Genomic DNA, 20,121 nt, shown 5'->3' with positions numbered 1-20,121 from the left:
TCACATGCACACCATCAGATCACATGCACACCATCAGATCACATGCACACCATCATGCATAGTTATCTTTTAAATTGACAAAATTTAACATGTGTACCCTGTGGCACAATTCAAACGGGATAAAAACTGAACGTTATCTCTCCGTTCACAACCATTCATATTTTTCACAAGCTGGTACAGGGAGAAAACCAGGAAGTGACGGTTCACTTTGGCTCTATAGGGCTGTCCCAACGAGTCGACGTAATCGATGACGTCGACTACGTAATTACGTCGACGCACGCTACGTGCTTCGACGCGTCACGTGTGGCTAATTTTAGCGGCTAACTGTTACTTTTCGTTACTTTACATGGCAGTAAAATGCCACTGAATGACCAAATTGATTTAACTTTTAACCATTTCGATTTCCACTTTCAATACGGACCCCCAGCATTGGTTAGTTGTTAACGTCATGACTATATTTATAACGTTAATAACGTACTCCGGTTTGCGGGCTGAATCTGTGTGTTTCGCAATAGCTACAAGTCGCACTCTGGCTGTAGACCCGAGTTATAAACTGGAAACCGGAGTAGCCTACGTTATAAACGTTATAAATATAGTCACGTTATAAACAACTACGGTAACCAATACTGGGGTCCGTATGGAAAGTGGAAATCGAAATGGTTAAAAGTTAAATCAATTTGGTCATTCAGTGGCGTTTTACTGCCATTTAAAGTAACGACAAGTAACAGTTAGCCGCTAACATAGCGCTTACCCATCAGCGCAGCGTCATTTGACATCAGCACACTCTTCTAACAGCCTTGTGTCTGGATGATGTGTGACCATCTTACATGGAGCATTTGTCTTTCTCCAAAATTAAGAGCACTGTTACTGAAAATTGCACACCATTGTACTGTAAGATGATGATTTTATGTTGGACTGCTGCTAAACTCAGTTGACATTGCACAAGGTTTTTGGTATTCCTCCTGAAAGTGACTTGAATTTAATTTATTCTACTATTTTATTTTGAATTGCACTATATTCATTTTATTTGAGGACAAGCTCTTGCTTTAATTTTATTTGAGAGATTTTATGTTGGACTGTTAAAGAGAATGAGATGGTTAAATAAAATACAGAAATTGAGAAGTTTTGGGTTATTTATTTGTTTTGGGTAAATTTATTGTTATATAATTAAAATAATAATCATTAGATTAATCGACTAATCGAAAAAATAATCGTTAGTCGAATCGATAAGAAAATAATCGTTTGGGACAGCCCTACTATACTACCACCGGAGTCAACAACCTAGGGCACAGGTGCCACCTCTGGCACGCCAAGGGTTAACCAGTGGCACAGCAGCACACAGTAGCAATAGGTGCGCAGTTGAGATTTTTGGGAGAAATGTTGAAATGCCTTGCCAAATAACCTATTTCACAGCCATATTTAGGCTATTTAGTGAGCCACGATACTCTGGCTCTGATTGGTTAGCCAGCCTCCTTGCGTTCCATGCATTCCAAAGCAGCAGAGAGCAGATGAAAATGTTGGCGCAAAAGACAGACAATCAGGTCCTCCAGCTATAAAACCTTGGGCACACTGATTGACAAGCAAATTTGAAAATGGTGCTTCTGACAATCTGTTTTTAAAAGTATGGTCACCATTACTAGATTATCTTCCATCTTCAAACTAATGTAATTTATTTTAAGTAAATGGCCTCACTGATGCACGTTGGGAGGAGAAAAAGGTGTTTCAACAAACGAAGCAGCAAACATTGTGTCAAAATACTAGTTTTGATGTTAAGATTACATAATAGTGAAGCTGTAAAGCATTACTCAAAATGTGAACGTTACAATGAGGGCTTTATTTTGAAAGAGCAAACGCGGATGACCTACTTACATTCTGGCTGACTTGATGCAGTCTATGAGATGCTGGGCTGGGCTGTGTGGGCATGACGAGAGACACTTTTTTCTCTCAGCATAATTCGGTCAATGTAAATTAATTAACTGTTGAGAAAGGCGAATTTCAGGCTGTGGGAATCACTGAATCTCACTGACTCACGCTGGAAAAGGGGCGGTAACTCGAAAATCACGGGTTGGACCACCGCCAAGATTTATATTGCCAGCCGGAGCAGAGCCACCGTGTAAAAACGCACCTCACTTGCAGGGCCTCAAGGCCTGGCTTGGAAACTTTTAGACTGAAGAAAATGCCACTAGTTTGTGGATATTAGTGGGTTTTTTGACTTTGATCTAAAAGGGGCTTTATTGATATTTTTATTTGCTTACTTTATGTTACCCCCCCCCCCCATTCGTTTGTATGGTTATTTTCTGTGGGTTGGGTGTTCGGGTGGGTGGGGGTAAATGTTCAATCTGTTATATTCTTGCACCTTGTACTGTCAACTTAAATTCAATAAAAATGTACTTAAAAAAAAAGAAAATGGCGCTTCATATCAAAAAGGTTGCCGACCCCTGTACTAGCCAATTACCCATTCAGTGTATTGTGCTGTGCAGCCAGAACTCGCTCACAGGATTGGCATGCAGTCTCTCCTCTCTCTCCCCAGGGGGTTTTCATAGTCCACTTCCCTGCCTGATTCCCTGATTCTCTGGCTCCATCAGTAGCTAACGAATGGACCTCTCCATGGTGCTGAACATGTGTTCACTCATTTTGGCCGCTAATTAGCCATTGCCCATTTAGTCGGCTCTAATTACCCAATTCAAAAATCCGGCTCCGTTAGGTCACCCGTTAGGTTTACACTTCCTGAAAGATTCAACGCGATCACATGTAAAATGGCGTAGCTGTGGCCAGACACAATTTCTGTTCACTCACACACACTGCATTACCTGTGGAAGCTGTCCACCATTTTGAGGTGCACCCGTAGGTCCTTCTTGGTGAGGTGGTCCAGCATGCGGGCATCCACCAGGCACTCCATGAAGTAGCTGCGGTACTGAGGTAGTCCTAGACTGGGCAGCCACTCGTTCCCTATCCACTCATGGTTCATGTCGCCGTAAGCTAGAGTCTGACAGAACACACAGCAGATGTGATCATGTGATCAAAACACACAGGAGATGTGATCATGTGATCAAAACACACAGGAGATGTGATCATGGATAGAGTCTGACAGAACACACAGGAGATGTGATGGCAATCTTAGAGGTTCACAATCAGGAAGACTTTCAAAGATAAATTATTTATTATGAAGCTTGCTAACAAGTTGGCACGGTCTCAAAGAAAAGACAGAGTCAAAATGTGTCAAAACAAAGACTTTCACAAAGTTTATAGTACACAACACATGTTAACAACAGAGCAACCACCACGCCTGCTGTCTCTCTTCGCCTCCACCAGGGGCTCTCTCCCCACTGTGTCTGTGTCAATCAACAGTCAGGACAGACTTTAACATAATGAAAAAGCCAGCATGATATTATGAAAGGCTATGATAATATATATGATATACATGATAAATGAAAAATGCCATCACAGGAGAGCGCAGTCAGCACGCTGCATCTTCCACTGACTCAGTGCCTGTCTCACACAGGAGAGAGCAGTCAGCACACTGCAACTTCCATTGACTCAGTGCCTGCCTCACACAGGAGAGAGCAGTCAGCACACTGCATCTTCCACTGACTCAGTGTCTGTCTCACACAGGAGAGAGCAGTCAGCACACTGCATCTTCCACTGACTCAGTGTCTGTCTCACACAGGAGAGAGCAGTCAGCACACTGCATCTTCCACTGACTCAGTGTCTGTCTCACACAGGAGAGAGCAGTCAGCACACTGCATCTTCCACTGACTCAGTGTCTGCCTCACACAGGAGAGCGTCTTCCACTGACTCAGTGCCTGCCTCACTCAGGAGAGCGGAGTCAGCACGCTGCATCTTCCACTGACCCAGTGCCTGACTCACACCATATGTCATAAGCTACCGCAATGTACAAGAGCAAGTACATCACAGCATAGCATGTGTCTTACCTGTGCCCAGCTTCCCTCCTCAGAGTCTGACTTCTGGAAAGGAAAATAAACAATATTCACGTGAAAAAATGACCGGGACAGAAAAAAAACCCTTCTTTAATGTGATTCTTATAATCTTGTAGCTGCATTCCAAATCATTCTTAGACTATATGAAACTGGCAGACCTGACCTCATGATGAAACCCAATGCTAAACCCAATATTGATAACATAATGCATCAGTCTGTCTTTTTTCCCAATCACATAATAACAAACTTTGGCATCGTGAACTATGTTCAGTGTTATGTATTTGCATCAGCACACAGATCTTCCACAATCAAAGCTCTACCCAACATAAAAAGATCCAAGTATGATCTGTGTTTGAGTCTAAGATCCAGAACAAAACAGAGCCCATGTGGAGTTTGGTTTCAGTACCCTGACATCTCAGCCAAAGATAGTCGAATAGAGAGGGAGAAAAGTTCCTTCTTTCAAACCCTGGGAAACTATTCTGAGCTAACAGCAAGGCAGCTTTTAAATCCATGAAGAGGTGTGGTATTCAAGATAGGGGAATGCCATGTGAGAGCTGGAGGCAGATTGCAGGAAAGAAAGCTCTCCCTCCTATGAATTGGTCTCCAGGGACTCCTGTTAGCCCCTCAGTATTGGCCTGGCCTGACAGTGTGCATTTGGGTTGGACACGGGTTACAAAAGGACACCCCATTGTTGCTGCATGTCCCAAGAAGATGCTACAGGATTGGCTATTAGCTTTAAAGTCCTTCATTTCAAGACACTATTTTCTGTATGAAGACTCAGAGAAAAGCTAGACAGAAGATGTCTTGTATCAGAGAGATATCTACTGTTACATGTGTAATGTATGATGGGTTTAGAATAACGGCTTAGCAAATACTGCCAATGGTTTTGATATTAAGACATGTCATATCAACTGAGTTAATATCTGATTTTTGAATGTTGAACCTTACTGCTTTTCCTCAAAAATTGATTTGTGGATGATGATGATGATCATGATGAACTGTACTGTCAATGTCAAAACAAAGGCTTCTTGAGACTGTGTGGTAAAGTTAGATACAGTAGATGCCCCTTTGAGATTTTTTTTATTTTTTTTTATTCTTTTTTTATTGTTCTTCAGCATGGAATACAGAGCATCTGATACATCATTACTATTATTTTCTTGTGTCATACATAGTGTTATATCATTCATACATACATACATACAATCATACCCCTGCGTTCCCTTCCCCACTCCCCCCTCTCTCTCAATTCCCATGTATGCTTATTTACACTTGTATTCAGTACCACACATTTCTTTATGCTCCTCTCCATACATCGACTTACTCATCTCTATATCAGCTCTGTTTTTACATTCATTAACAAAAACAAACAAAAATAAATCATAACATGTACATATCTGTAGCTATTAAACCTTGAACTAAGGGATTCCTTGCCCTGCACAATCTCTTATACAAAGTCTGCTCTAATTGGCGCTATATACAGTACTCAATCCAATTCTCCCAAATTCCTTTATTTATTATTTATTTTATTTTATTTAACCTTTATTTAACCAGGAAGTCCCTTGAGATTGAAATCTCTTTTCCGAGGGAGACCTGGCCAAGACAGGTCAGTTACAAGTCAGTTACAGTTACAAAATTAAAATTAAAATACAAACAAAACAGACAATACAAACATCAAATACACAAGAAACTAAAATCCAACTCAGTTTAGGCAGTTGCATTTCTCGGTTACAAAGACTTTTAACATGGCTTTAAATTTCCCCAAAGAGACTAGGTTAGTTAGATGAAGAGAGCTCTGCAGATTATTCCAGGACCAGGGAGCAAAATAGGAAAAAGCTTTTTTCCCCAGCTCTGTGGAAACCCTTGGGACCTGGTATGAAAGCCACCTGGTGGAACGAAGCTGTATAGATTTATTTGACAGGGACAATACACATCAAGATAGTGATGGAGGTCTGCGTCAGGAGATTACATAAATATAAAGGGAGTTTACCAATCATGGCCTTGTACACAAATATGTACATGTGAAGTTTTCTACGAAGAGTTAGTGACGGCCAGTTAACCAACTCATAGAGCGTACAATGATGAGTACGAGGAGCAGAATTAGTGATAAAACGCAGAGCACTGTGGTAAACAGAATCTAAAAGATGGAGTGTACAAGAGGCAGCATGCATGTACACAACATCACCATAGTCCAGAACACTCACTTTAAACTTATCCTGTTGCAGTCTGATAGCATAAGTCAGCTTCTCCATCACATATATATCATGCATTACTTCAATCCAATCATCCACCCTAGGTGCTTCGGCCTTCAGCCATTTCCTTGTAATCGCTTTCTTACTTGCAATTAACATCATTCTAAATATATGTTTGTCTCCTAATCGCACAAGCCCTTGGTCTACTTTCCCCAAGTATAATACCTCAAATGAGAGTGGAAGATTCACTTTGGTTATTTCATCCATACATTTCTTTAATTCTTGCCAGTAACCTTTTAGAATAGGGCAGTCCCAGAATATATGGAAATGGTCAGCTCTGTCTGCTCCACACATTCTCCAGCACCTTGTGTTTTGATATTTTTTCTGTGCAGGAGTTAAAAAGTATCTTGTGATATTTTTCCATCCATGTTCTCTCCAAAATGAGGAGCATGTTGTTTTCCACTGTTGTTCAAATACCTCTTCCCATTCCTCCCCTGTCATCTCAATATTTGCTTCTCTCTCCCATTTCTCTTTTATATATATTGTGTCACTGCCCTTCAAATCTTCCACTCTCATATATAAATTCGAAATTAATTTTCTTCCCAAGTTTGATTCATGTGCCAAGGTAAACATATTAATTATTCCCAATTCTGATCCAACTAGATTCCCCTCTCTCATTGTTTGCTCTATGTAATGTCTCAATTGCAAATACCTATAAAAGTCCTGATTAGCCAAGCCAAATTGATCCTTCACTTCTTGAAAACTTTTAATATTCCCATTCTTCAGTAACTCCCAGTGTATCTTGGGTCTCCGCTCCCATGTTTTGAACCTCCTGTCTGTTCTATTTGGTATGAATTCTGAATCATGTGCAATCCATCTCACCAACCTACCGGTACTATGTATTGTCAAATTATTTTTTGTTATTATTGTATTCCAAATTTTAATTGATACATCCAACCATGCCCTTTGAGATTTTTGAGGACGAGTGGCAGGTTTGAATCACTGAAATAATGGGAATACTGGGAAGACAGTCCAGTGTAGACTTGAGAAGTTGCTGATATAGTTTCGGTCCACTTCTGTTACAGGGCAAATTTTAATCCTTGCAAACGTAATTATCACAAGTGATTACCTTCATCCCATGCTGCATTCCTTCCTTATGGGAGTAGCATCATCATGATGACAATGTGCTCCCCCACTGCTTTAAACAGCATGACAACGCTGTTTGCCATATGCCATGTCTTTTTAATAATGACTCCCCGTGGAGAGCTGATGGGGAATTCTGGAATGGTGTCCGACACTGTGCTTTTCAGTATCATCACCAGAAAGAGCCGCCCACACGATTACACTCATCAGGTATGGAAAGTCTTCAAACTAGTGCTTTCTTTATCATGAACATACCAAAGAACAGAATCTCTTCATACTTCGTATTACTCTTTCTTACTAATATACACTCCCAGATTTGACAGGGACTGGTGTTTTGGGTAACAGGTATGCCAAGGTAATTGTTTACAGATTGTGAAAGTGCAGATTGTAAGCTTTCAAATGATGTGTCATACATTGAAATCTGAAAATATTTGAAGAAGATATGCTTATTTGAATGTCCGTACTCTTAAAGCAACATTCAGAGAAAATCACCCTGAAAGTTGGTGAACAAGCTTGGTTTTGCCTGAACGTCAAGCTTAGTTTGCTAATAAATTATAAGTATTTAGTGATCCTAAAACGTACATTTGTTATATTGAGTGCGTTCTTCAACATCTAAACTATTTGGGTGATTACACGGTTACCTACTCACCAGGAGTTTGTGACAAATTAGTGTTGAAAAAGAGGTTCACAGACTGGGGGAGGGGTTAAGTGATGCACGCAGTTCACTGCTATCACCACCAGGGCACTGCACCACATAGTACAGAACTTTGTTTGCACACATTCCTATAGAGAGCCGCAGGGATGACGTATTTTTGTAGGCTGAATGCGGAAGTCCCAAACTTCCTGGTTCAACACTGTTTCTGTCTATGGGATTTTTGAATGGGTTTTTGCCGCGATGCTTCAAATAAGGTCTCTGGGCAACGCAAGATTAATCAAACGCGAACCAGAGTTCCGTCGGATAATCTTCACACATGAGGACCACTTTCATGAGTTTTGTAGCGTAAATGCGAGCCCTAGAAGTAAAATGCTCGAGCTAAGCTAATCCAGAACTACACACTGTCGCATAGGCTTCCACGTCACGTCAGCACTCAACCTGGACTGTTGTTGATGTGTGCACTGATTACCCCGGGCTGAACGGGGCTGAACCAGGTGAGGGAAAGATAATTTCCGTGTTCGCCCTTTGAAGTGGTGACGTTATTGACGTATATATCCCCATCGACTCAAAAGTGTAGTCTCATTTAGCCGTTTGCTAGCTAGCCACCCTTTTAACGGCACATAAAAGCTTCAAAACTCATAAAAGTGGTCTTCATGTGTGAAGATGATGTTACTACCATCTGGTTCGCGTTTGATTAAGCCAGCGTTTGATTAAGCCAGCGTTGCCCACCCTCCTCGACACCACTTGCACTGAGATCTTAGACTCTGTTGCCCCATTTAAAATCAAACGCACTAAAGCACTTTCAGAGCTATGGTTAAGTGAAACTACCCGCGCTGCCCGACGCGCTTGCAGACAAGCTGAGAGGAAATGGAAAAAGGATAGGCTCCAAATTTCCCTAGAAATTCTGCGGGACAGTTTAAAAAACTTCCACAGAGCAGTTAAAACTGCTAAAACTGAGTTCATAGCCAACCTTGTATCAGAAAATAATCACAGGCCTCAGGTTCTATTCAGTACACTAAACACTCTTATAAACCCATGTGACACAGCTCACATTGTGTCATCACCCACAATCTGTGAAAACTTCTTGAAGTTCTTCACAGAAAAAATCTCCGTTCTCAGATCCTCACCCACCTCCGTTACCCTAGACCCCTCTGTTCCTCCTACATGCACAGCTGTCCTTGACCAGTTCGAGCCCATCTCTCTCTCCTCATTGTCAGAGGTGGTTCGCTGTCTACGACCCACGGGCTCCCCCCTAGACAGCGTTCCCCCTCGCCTCCTCAAAGACGTTTTTTGCACTATTGGGCCGAGCATTCTCGCTCTGGTGAATTCTTCACTCAGTTCCGGGTGTGTTCCGGCTGTCTTTAAACATGCCGTAGTACAACCCCTGATCAAAAAGAAAAATCTTGACCCCTCTGTCCTCAACAACTTCAGGCCAATCTCCAAGTTGCCTTTTTTATCAAAAGTCTTGGAGAAAGTAGTTTTTATTCAATTGCAATCATTTTTAGATAATCATGGCATCTATGAAAAATTTCAGTCTGGTTTTAAAGCACGCCATAGCACTGAAACAGCCCTTTTAAGAGTTTTAAATGACCTTCTTCTAACTGTTGATGCCGGAAACTCTGCTGTTCTTGTGCTTTTAGATTTGACCGCAGCTTTCGACACTGTTGATCACAGGATCCTTTTATCTCGCCTTGAACAGTGTGTGGGCATCAGAGGCACGGCCCTTAAATGGCTCCAGTCATATTTGACAGACAGGAGCTTCTCGGTCCATCTAGGAGAACACTCCTCGTCTGCGGCCCCACTTACGTGTGGGGTCCCTCAAGGCTCCATCTTGGGCCCAGTCCTATTTTTATTATATATGCTGTCCCTGGGCTCTATTTTTGACAAACACAATATTCCCTTTCATTGTTTTGCTGACGATATTCAAATTTATATGTCATTAAAGCCACAGTCAAAAGACTCCATGCAGCCTCTGCTGAACTGTCTCAATGATGTTAAATCATGGATGGAGCTGAATTTCCTTAATCTCAATGAAAATAAGACTGAGATTCTTATGTTTGGGCCACCTGACCTTGTGGATGGCTGTGTCAGCACCCTCGGCCCTCTAGCGTCCAAAAATCGGCCCTATGTCAAAAATCTTGGTGTCCTCTTTGACAGCTCTTTTAAATTTGACAAGCAAATTAGCTTGGTAGTTAAAAGCAGCTTCTTCCAGCTAAGACTTTTGGCGAAGGTAAAAGCCTATCTCTCCCCCCAAAATTTTGAACGAATTATCCATGCTTTTATTACGTCTAGGCTGGATTACTGTAATTCTCTGTATGCGGGCCTAGATCAATCATCCCTGCGTCGTTTGCAGTTAGTGCAAAATGCTGCCGCTCGGCTACTAACTGGAAAAAGGAAGCGGGATCATGTGACTCCGTTGTTAGCCTCCCTCCATTGGCTTCCTGTCCGCTTCAGGATTGATTTTAAGACTTTGTTGATTGTTTACAAGGCCTTAAATGGCCTGGCACCTTCCTATATTACAGAACTCCTACACCATCACACTCCAACTAGAGCTCTGAGGTCATCTAACCAGGTGCTCTTGGATGTCCCGAGATCTAGACTAAAAAACAGAGGCGACCGAGCCTTTGCGGTAGCTGCCCCCAAATTGTGGAACAGCCTACCCATCCATATAAGGACTGCGCAAAGCCTTGGAATTTTTAAGTCATTGCTTAAGACCCATCTATTTAAATTAGCCTTCAATTCGGGTTAAGATTGTGCCTATTACGTATATTGCTATGTGTTTTCTTCTTTTATTTTCTACTGTATCAACTGTCTGTGTATTTGATATTTGCCTGTTCAGCACTTTGGTCAACTTTGGTTGTGTAAATGTGCTATATAAATAAATTTGACTTGACTTGACTTGACAGAGAGCTTATTAGAAGCATCACGCCAAAAACCCATTCAAAACTCCCATAGGCGAAAACTGTGTTGAACCAGGGCTGTTAGCATCGATGATTTCCGGACTCGTTACTGCGGCTCTCTATTGCCACCCATGTTCATACACACAGACACATGCGCGATTATACGTTGGTGCACTGGCTGCACGTGCAACCCCTAGTGGCCAGATGATTTTTATTTGATTTGATTTTTTTTACCTTTTATTTATACAGGGGAAGTCTCACTGAGAGCAATGCTCTCTTTTTCAGGAGTGCCCTGTTCAGAATGTGTTGTCATATCCTACTATAGCATTCAGTGTCTCCTATACAGTTATCTATTTGTGGAGGTACACCACAATAGATTTTGAGCACCACAAATATATTTTGACTGCCACATAATTTCAAGTAGTTGACTGCAAACACCTGCTTTAGGAGCCCACTAGATGGTGCTCTGAGGCCCAACAGTGGGCCACGGTTCAGTGGTTGGGAAACACTATCATGCAGATAGAATAGGCTATATAAGGAGACAATTATTTTTTCATCACTGTAAAGCCACAGCATAGTGAAGAGGATATTAATGTGGTGTGTAGTTCTTCATATCTACTAGCCTCTTCATTTTGCTCTCAGAGTGCCCCAGATTAATGCATTTTATTTTAAAATTTACAAAATTTCTTTATCCAGAGGGGGCACAGCCCCCCCTGGAGACTCCCCTACCGGAGTAATATTGACTTCTGGGTGGTGCAACCCCTGTTTGGAAGGTCTAGAATCGCCTATGCACAGACACACACACCAGAGATGAAGGGTGATGGTAAAGGAGACAAGGGGACTGACCGTTTTGGAGGGGGCCGCCATGGTCTCCATCTCCTCATGGGTCAACCATACATTGCCTGACGCCTACGCGGGGCGGAGCCCAAGAGACAGAGCAGCAGCAGGATTGGTAGTAGAGGTCCGGTAGGAGGGGCAAGCAGTGTTAAAGAAGAAGAGCAGCACCACTGTAAGCCAATAGTGTTATAGCATCACAGTCAGATGATGAGCTGGCCCCAAACCCCCCCCCGCCCTGGGGTCAAAGGGCATACGCAAAGAACAACACAGCACATGTCAGCACAGAACTTTCCAACGGTGGCATACAGTACAGGAGTCACAAGATACAGACATTTGCCATGCAGAACAAGAAAGATGCAATTAATTAGGAATATTAACACCAACAGACATAAAGTCCACATTGCCCCTCCCTCTCCATCCAGCTCTAATATGCTATCTAATAAGAGTGGAATGAGCATCAGCTCCACCATTGCTTATTGCCAGTGTTGGGCAAGTTACTTTCAAAATGTAATATACTACATATTACTAGTTACTTTCATTTGAAAGTAATAAGTTACTTTACAATATTACTGTCTGTGTAGAGTAACTCGTTACTTATTACACTACTTTTGCATTACTTTCACAGCAGTAGCAGTAGCAAAGACACCCTGGAACCATCCCGAAAAATAAGTCTTGAAGTCAGTGTAAACTGTCCAAAATTCTAAATATTATCCTTTTCCTTTATTATTGTCATCTATAGTGGTTATTTGCATAAAAACACACAATTTGATTAGGAAATGATTGTATCTTTATTTAAATATGTGTTTTGATTTAAAGAAAAATGTAACTCAATTTGTAACTTGTGTTACTTGACAAAGTAACTGGTATAATATGACTGGAATCCTATTGGTAATCAGTTATATTACTGAGTTACTGCTAAAAGTAATATATGTAATATGTTACTTTTGTAATGAGTTACACCCAACACTTCTTATTGCACTGTTTTATTTTGGTTTCTCTGCGGAGGCATCATCGTCTCATTTTACCAGCAGTGATGGTTGTGCAGCCACAGCAGAGGGTCAGGCTGTCATGACCTAGATAAAGCAGTCTGATACACAGCCATAACCAACGCCAGTGTTGGGCCATTTCATCTCTGTTAAAGGCGCAGTACAGCTAGCTGTGGGCCACTCCCTCACTGTGAGTCCATGGTTTTTTGGGGGCGGGAAGGGGGGGGGTGTGGTTTATGGTTGGGGCAGTTGTAAAAGTGTCCGGCCCGCTGCCCACTTCCCCTCCATTTCCCCTGTCAATTTTCTGCTCGGTATATGTCTCCCACCACATTTACAAGGTCAATTAACCCCACGGGTGTTAAATGTGCACACTTTTTTTTTTTTTTTAAGTGTGATGACAGGCCGAGCCGCCCGTCACAGTCAGGGGTTTGTGATGTGGCCTGCGGTGTCACATGCGCTGTAATGAAAGTTTCATGAGGTGTGGAAGTAGAGCCAAGTGGTCGATGAGAGGAGGAGGGTGAATGGGAAAGAATGGCCAGGGTAAAGACAGGGTAGAGCCGTTTCACAATAAGACAGAGGGTGGAAGGAGTGCAAGAGCCTAGGGCTGTGAGTTATTATTGGCTGCATGTGTGCTAGTGTTGTGGAGTCTGAAAAAACAGCATAGTCTACTATTCAGTGTGTGTGTACTGTAGTGTGTGAACAGCCACTATCATTAAGAAACAGCAGACTCCTTAGAGGCCATGTGCAAATACCATAACAACAGGGAGCTATGAGACCAACTATGGCGTAAAATAAGTGGCGAGGTAAATGACAGTACACCACGCTACAGCAATGCTTTACAAGCCATCCCACTCTAATATTCACTTGCTCACTACTCACAAAGACGTATGAGCTATAAACCTGCTGAGACCTAAAATAATCGCTGACAAATGTACTGTGAATGCAGTGGAACTTTTCTTCTTGCTACTGTAATCATTTGCTTGTCACCTGCTTGTGGCGGGTGTGTTTGTGCAGGCGGTGCAGCATGTAATACAGTAGATTGGAGTTTTAGTTCTGCAAACATTTCTCAGAGGCAGAGCAGAGCTGCTCGGGAGGCAGAAGTCATCTCATTGGTTGATTTAAATCTCAGTGGGCAGTTAAAGGCTAACTTACAGTAAGTATTTTTCAACCTGGGCCCAATTTTCCCATATTTCTGTGTCACACCCGAGCACACAAGTGAAAGGTAAAGAAAGAAAATGTAATTCTCTGTAGGGTCCTGTACGGTCATGCCATGCTCATGAATGGTCAATGCCATTTTTATTTTATTCATAGTTTAACCAGGGTACATTTTTTCACCATTCACTCTGAAGAAATGGTGGTTCATTGTTTTACATAAGTGTGCATGTTATGTATTGCCTGTGTGTGTGTGTGTGTGTGTGTGTGTGTGTGTGTGTGTCTAAGTGCTAACTCACGGTTCTGGAGGTGGGCGGGGCAGAGGGGCTTGTGAGGGAGACCATCTCCTGGATGGCAAGGCGGAGCTTGAGGCGGTGCAGAGGGTTGCTGATGCCGATCTCTCTCTGGATCTCGGTGTCAGACAGCGCTGACATGATGGCTCCGCTCTTCACGTTGGCACGGCACGCCGCCACGTACCAGGCCGGCATGCCCAGCCACAGCTGACCACACAGAGGGAGCGGGGCATGGTAAGTAGGGTTGGGTGAAACTAGGGTTAGACCGATTATATCAGGTCTTTTGTTAAAGGTTCCATGTTAGGTAACACTTTATAATAACGTTCAAAGGTAAGTAATTTATAAGCTATTAGTTAATGATTGTTTCATTTACTAATGATTTGCTCATCATTTCATAATTAACAAATGTGTATAGAGACAGGTTGGAATATAAAAACTTAAACGACTTACAACTTAATCATCTACAAATGTATATTAATGTTTTGTAACTGATTAGTTTATCATTAGCCCATCATTAACTAATAGCTTATAAATTACTTACTACTGAATACTTATTATAAGGTGTTACCAATGCTTAACTTAACTTTGAGCAACGTGCCGTCACGGTGAAGAGAGATGTGTTGACCAGCGCCAGCAACACAACAGTGAGTGAGTCCTGCACTGTGCTCTCATGTCAGTTGGGTGGACTTATTTTAAGATCAAGGAAGAAAAAAGCGAACGAGACGAGTGCAATGCGAGTGCTTTGAGGGTTGGAATCAACACTGCAGACTGCCTGATGGTTGCTGTATCACACAAACAACCCGACCCCGCAACGTTACAGAGAGAGGACAGATCTGCTCAAACAAACAGGTGAGCCACAACAAAACATACCAAGCCGCGGTCAAGACGCCACCTTGATGCGTGAACTGTGCTCCGCCCCTTGTTTAACGCAACACGAAAGTAGGGGAGAGCGGGGGCAGTTGTAACAAGGTGTGTGTGTGTGTGTGTGTGTGTGTGTGTGTAATCTTAAAAAAAGCAGCAGTAGTACATTACTGAGTCTATGTTCTGGGCTAAAGATCGGATCGGATTGTATCGGTATCGGCAGATACTCAAGGTTGTGGTATCGGGTATCGGATCGGACATGGACAAATTGGTATCGTGCCATCCCTAGTTTTTGTCCCATGAAATACATGGAATACTTTTGGAATACGTTGGAATGAAAATGGTCAAAATTTTTAATATTGAATAATAGCAGAAAATATTGAACATACTGTATTGCGACCCTAAAAAAACACATCAGAAACTGTCTGGGATGGGGTGGGGATTTGTGCATAAGGTGAGTTGGTGTTGCATGTCATCCAGTGGACAGTTGGGGGCAGTAGTGTTTGTATAATGTGAAGAATGGACTGTATATTTAGTTACCTAAAAGTCAGTCACAACCAGTGAGTGCTTCACTGCCATGATTCATCGCAAAAACTGGTTTATTTTTATCATCAATATATTCATTGCTAAATATTCATATTGATTAATGGAACTGGGGTATTAGCGGAGTAAAATCGCTCATAATGGAACTAAGCTAAGCGATAATATCAAGCAATTATAATCGAATCCATCAAAAGGCGTATTTGACAAGGACAAAGGTGTGCTGCTCGAGAATGCATGAAGCCAAACAGGAGTCTGATGATAGAGAACACTTATGCTGTTATAATAATAATACATTTTAACACCTACCAGTGTGATAATTGCACTGATACCATTTTGAAGTTTTAAACACATACTGTACTATAGTGTTGTGATGTTCACATGAAGGTAACACCCGTGACCCATGTTTTGATTCAGTTTAGTTTGCCTTCTGCGCTCTGAATGTCATTCCAAGACAAAACACAGTTAAACTGTGGGTCTTTCATGGAGTTCGCTGACAAAGTCAGTGAGTGTGGAAAGTGACGCTCTCTAGGTCTTAAATGGCCACTTTGCAGATTTTCAACCAGCTTTGTATCATTACAATGTCGGCAGTCTGCAAATGACCAAATTAATGTTTTACCTTCCTTCAATGTTCCCTGTAGCGGGAGATCCCCCTTGTTTTGCCAGTTGCCAGCAGAATCTCCTCCAAATGATGTAAAACATATCAGATTATATAATTTGGCCAGCAGAATCTCCTCCAAATGATGTAAAACATATCAGATTACGTCAATTGGCCAGCAGAATCTCCTCCAAATGATGTAAAACGTGTCAAGATTACGTCATTTGGAGGAGATTCGGCGAGTGAGTTTCTGAAAGCGAACAGGAAGCTCTTGGTGGAGGCAACATGCAGGCAAGGGAAACAACGTTCATTTGCATACAGTATACTAGTACCGATGTAATGATACAAAGCTGGTTGAAATTCGTCAAAATCGGCCATTAAGGAGAGAAATTTAGGAATAAAAACAAACAAACGTGAAGGGAGTAAGATGTTCTCATGCCACAGGAAGCCTTAATATCAGAGGAAGTCAGATATCTTCACTAGGTTTCTCATAATCAGAGTATGATCTTATTCAGGTTATTCTAACTACCTTCAATAAAATTAAACTGTTACTTGAGTATTTTGGGTTAAAAATGTCAGCATCTGTAACCAAAGTGTGGCTGGGTTTGTACTTGCTCCTATTTTATGGATGTGTACTTGTTGCTGCTTTTTGCATTTTTCATCACCTAACGGAGCTGGGTGTGAAGAAAGCTGTCTCGTTACATCTCTATATTACATCTTTGATGTTTACATGTGATTCCTGTGAAAACATTGTTGCAACTGAACATGCATGATTTAAAATGCTTTGCATACCTCCAGCCAGGCTACTACTGTGGGGCCGTCCCATTGGGCAAAGGGTAAGCCCTTCCTCCTGGCCTCCTCCAATAGTTCGTGTCTGAGGGCAGGGACAGAGGAGACCAGGCATTAGCACGCGCACTCTGCATACAAACAGTCACATGATATAAAAGCGCACACGCACACCCTCTCACATCCTCACTCAATCGCTGCAATGGGTCTGCGTGTGTACGTGAGAGGGAGACTACTCATACACACTTTATCTCTCCCAGGCCAGCCTGTACACCAAGAGATGTTTTATCATTCATAAAGCTGGGACAGAGTAGACACACAACGCAGCGGAGTAGGTGGGAGTTGACACAATGATTAGAGTGGAAACGTATCGGCTCCGAAGCCGTACGGCAGTGCAGACGGACCGAACTCGGACTCAGTGGAATGTGGCCGTAACGTCCTGTATTAGCAAACACTGCAACAGGAAGTGAGCTGGGGTTCAATTTAGAATGTTTTTGTTGTCAAGTTAAAACCGTCTATAGTCATAGCGCTATTACTGCCACCCACTGGCAACAGGAAATAACATCTTTGATGTAGCGGGTTGAGCAGAAATTTTCATGGTGTGGTCTACTCTTGATATACTGGGACATGAGGCATACTCAGTGGGTGTTTTTGAGCGCTACAGATCTCTGTCTGTATGTGTGAGTATCCTTCACATATCTCCCGAATCGTTCATCCAATCTACCTCACACTTGGTGGGCGTATTGCTGGGGACCCAAGGATGTGCAGTCTCGGATTAGGTGCAATTTGGTCATGCTCAATAAACTTTGACTAAATGAGCGAACGGGACTCTCATACGGTATGGCCTGTTGATATTCTGATATTTCTCTTTGTATCGTGTATATTTAGTTACATTTGCTAACTTTTGCTAATGGCACTTTTGCCAACTGATCGCAGAACTCCCCATTTCACTAAAACGTCAACTGTCTGTGGTTTGCTCTCCCATAATCCCCTGCTGATATCTCTGTGGATGGCCGCCAGGCACAAACAACCAGAAGAAGAAGAAGAGGGGGGGGGGGGGTGGGGGGGGGCAAAATGCATCAAGGCTCTTTATGGGACCTGTATGCACCCGACACGTGCACCTATGTGCAGTGAATATGCCACTGTCTCTGACTTGTCTTATCACTATGCCTTATGCTTGTTGTGTCTCTTGTTGTTTTTGCACCCATATGCCCTGTTATATTTGTACTATTTGCACTATGTTGTAAACGGAGTACACAGCACAAGAATTTCACACGTGATACTTGTACCATGGAGTGACAATAAAAAATCTTGAATCTGTAGCAGCCAGCATGGATTCCAGTCCTGACACAGCAGCCTGTCTTTTGCAGTCTGTCCACGCTCTGTATTTCTGTGGATCTGCCTGTAGGAGGTGCTGTTTTGCTCTGTTTATTTCTGTGGATCTGCATGTAGGAGGCACTGTGTTGCTCTGTCAGTCGGTGTGTTTCCAGTCATGTAAAAGACACGGCAGAGCGGTTTCAGCAGAGAGACAGCTGGTGATCCTGCTGAGCCGTTTCTCAGTTTGTTTGTTTTTAACACATTCACTGCCAGCCTTTTTTTTTTACTGTAGGTAGGTTCTGCCAGAGGGTTTTTTTGAGGATTCTGGCTCATTTTACAAGAGCCGAGGATTATTTTCTGCTTGGACTTTGTGAACACAAAGTTCACAAAAGTACTCATAGAATGTGTGCTTTCTCTGTCTAAAAGAGTTAGTTTGTAGAGTTAGTAGTTATGTAGATATTAGCCGTTGAGTACAGCATGGTTTCAGCGTCTGAGACTGAAAGCTGAGATAATCGCAGTTTTGTGAAATTCAATCAAACAGGCAGAACAGTCACTTTAACCATTTATTTTTGGCATCAGTGAGAGATCAGACATCTAAACAATATAGTTCTGAACGCCCTCTCCTTCCAACTCCTCCCTCCGTGGGCGTGTCTGGTGGCTTTCAGCAGCGTTTGTCACAAGCGAGTTTTCTGCTGCTGCTGCTGCTGCTGCTGCTGCTGCGAGTTTGAGCAGCCTCCCTCCCTGGCAGCGAGTGTGGACGGGGCTCACTCGTTTCTTGGGTTTGAGAGCTTTGATGAAGCTTTGTGCGATTCTAGGCTTTATGCTGCGTGTTTCAAAGTGTGTTTTCCACCCAGTCTATACTTGGAACCCCCCACCGTTGCCACCGCTGTGCGTCAGTGCGAAAGCGAAAGCGTTTTCGCCATCTATTTTACAGTATGAGAACGGCTTCCTCGCGCTTTTCCCTGCAGTTTTGGCTCGCCTCTTCCTACTCTGGAGAGACATGTCGCCACTCAGTGGGTCGGTAAAATAGATTATACACATTCAATACCTCCAATATTTGTATAAAAGACGTAAAAGGGTTGGATCCACGTCCCACCGTCAAAAAAAAAAAAAAAAAATTTAAGCCGAGATATCTCGTCCTTGGCAGTCAACCGTTGGATTCTGTAAGCCGAGATATCTCGTCAATGGCAGTGAACGTGTTAACATGTGATTTTTTTTCTACAAGTGTTTACACTGACGACAACAACATGGAAAGGACAAAGAGTGAGACATTTGGGATTTGAACCAGCAAACAACAGCTTGGAAAGCAGCCGTTTATCTCACTAAGCTAGAGTCAGGGACTATCCAGTCTCCTTCATCAGCATATTTATATTGGTGTGCTACTACTACTGATAAATGCATCACTGCAGGTATCTTACAATCACCAGCTCAACATTGTGCACATTTCTGAAGTCATAGTCAAATTCAAAGATTGAACCAACAACATTCTTCACCACATGTATATGTTTATCTGGGTGAGCTATAGCCAACTTTCTCTGGTGGTGTGTCCAGGAACAAACTGGTTATCTGCAGTAGTGGGAGATTCCCAACTCTTTCCAGTATGGAAAAAAGTGGCATAGATGGTTGGGAATGTGTGCGGAACTTTTCAATCTTTACTTACTACAAAACATACTTAAGCTTGAACCAACAACCTCAAATACATTCATTACATCATACAGTCATTCAGCTCCATAAGGAACTCAGTTTTTGTTTCTCAGCTTTTCAATCGAATAAAAGGTCCTTGCAGCCTGAGAGTGGAAACTGGGCCGAACCCTTGAACCCAGAATATCAAACTGCAGGGAATATTAACCTTTTTTTGAAAATCTGACATTGGCTAGTAAGTATAAAAACACAACACATGCTCACACACCTGAGAGGCGCTAGGCT

At 42.4% G+C, this 20,121-nt stretch overlaps 1 protein-coding gene across 1 annotated transcript in view; it reads right to left on the bottom strand.

Moving 5' to 3' along the window:
- Window positions 1-20,121, bottom strand: part of ppfia2 (PTPRF interacting protein alpha 2) — a gene marked incomplete at both ends in the record, with an annotated part of 380,230 nt that overhangs the window by 7,586 nt on the left and 352,523 nt on the right. Inside the window, 6 exon segments of the mRNA XM_083657351.1 lie at window positions 2,811-2,986; window positions 3,933-3,965; window positions 11,672-11,734; window positions 14,100-14,300; window positions 16,885-16,990; window positions 16,992-17,009. Coding sequence (XP_083513477.1) covers window positions 2,811-2,986; window positions 3,933-3,965; window positions 11,672-11,734; window positions 14,100-14,300; window positions 16,885-16,990; window positions 16,992-17,009 — 597 coding nt within the window.

Source organism: Poromitra crassiceps (assembly GCF_964638095.1).
Source record: "Poromitra crassiceps genome assembly, chromosome: 2".
NCBI classification, from domain to species: domain Eukaryota; kingdom Metazoa; phylum Chordata; class Actinopteri; order Beryciformes; family Melamphaidae; genus Poromitra; species Poromitra crassiceps.
The sequence above is the reverse complement of the archived record's forward strand: the minus strand, read 5'-3'. Positions and strand labels throughout refer to the sequence as shown.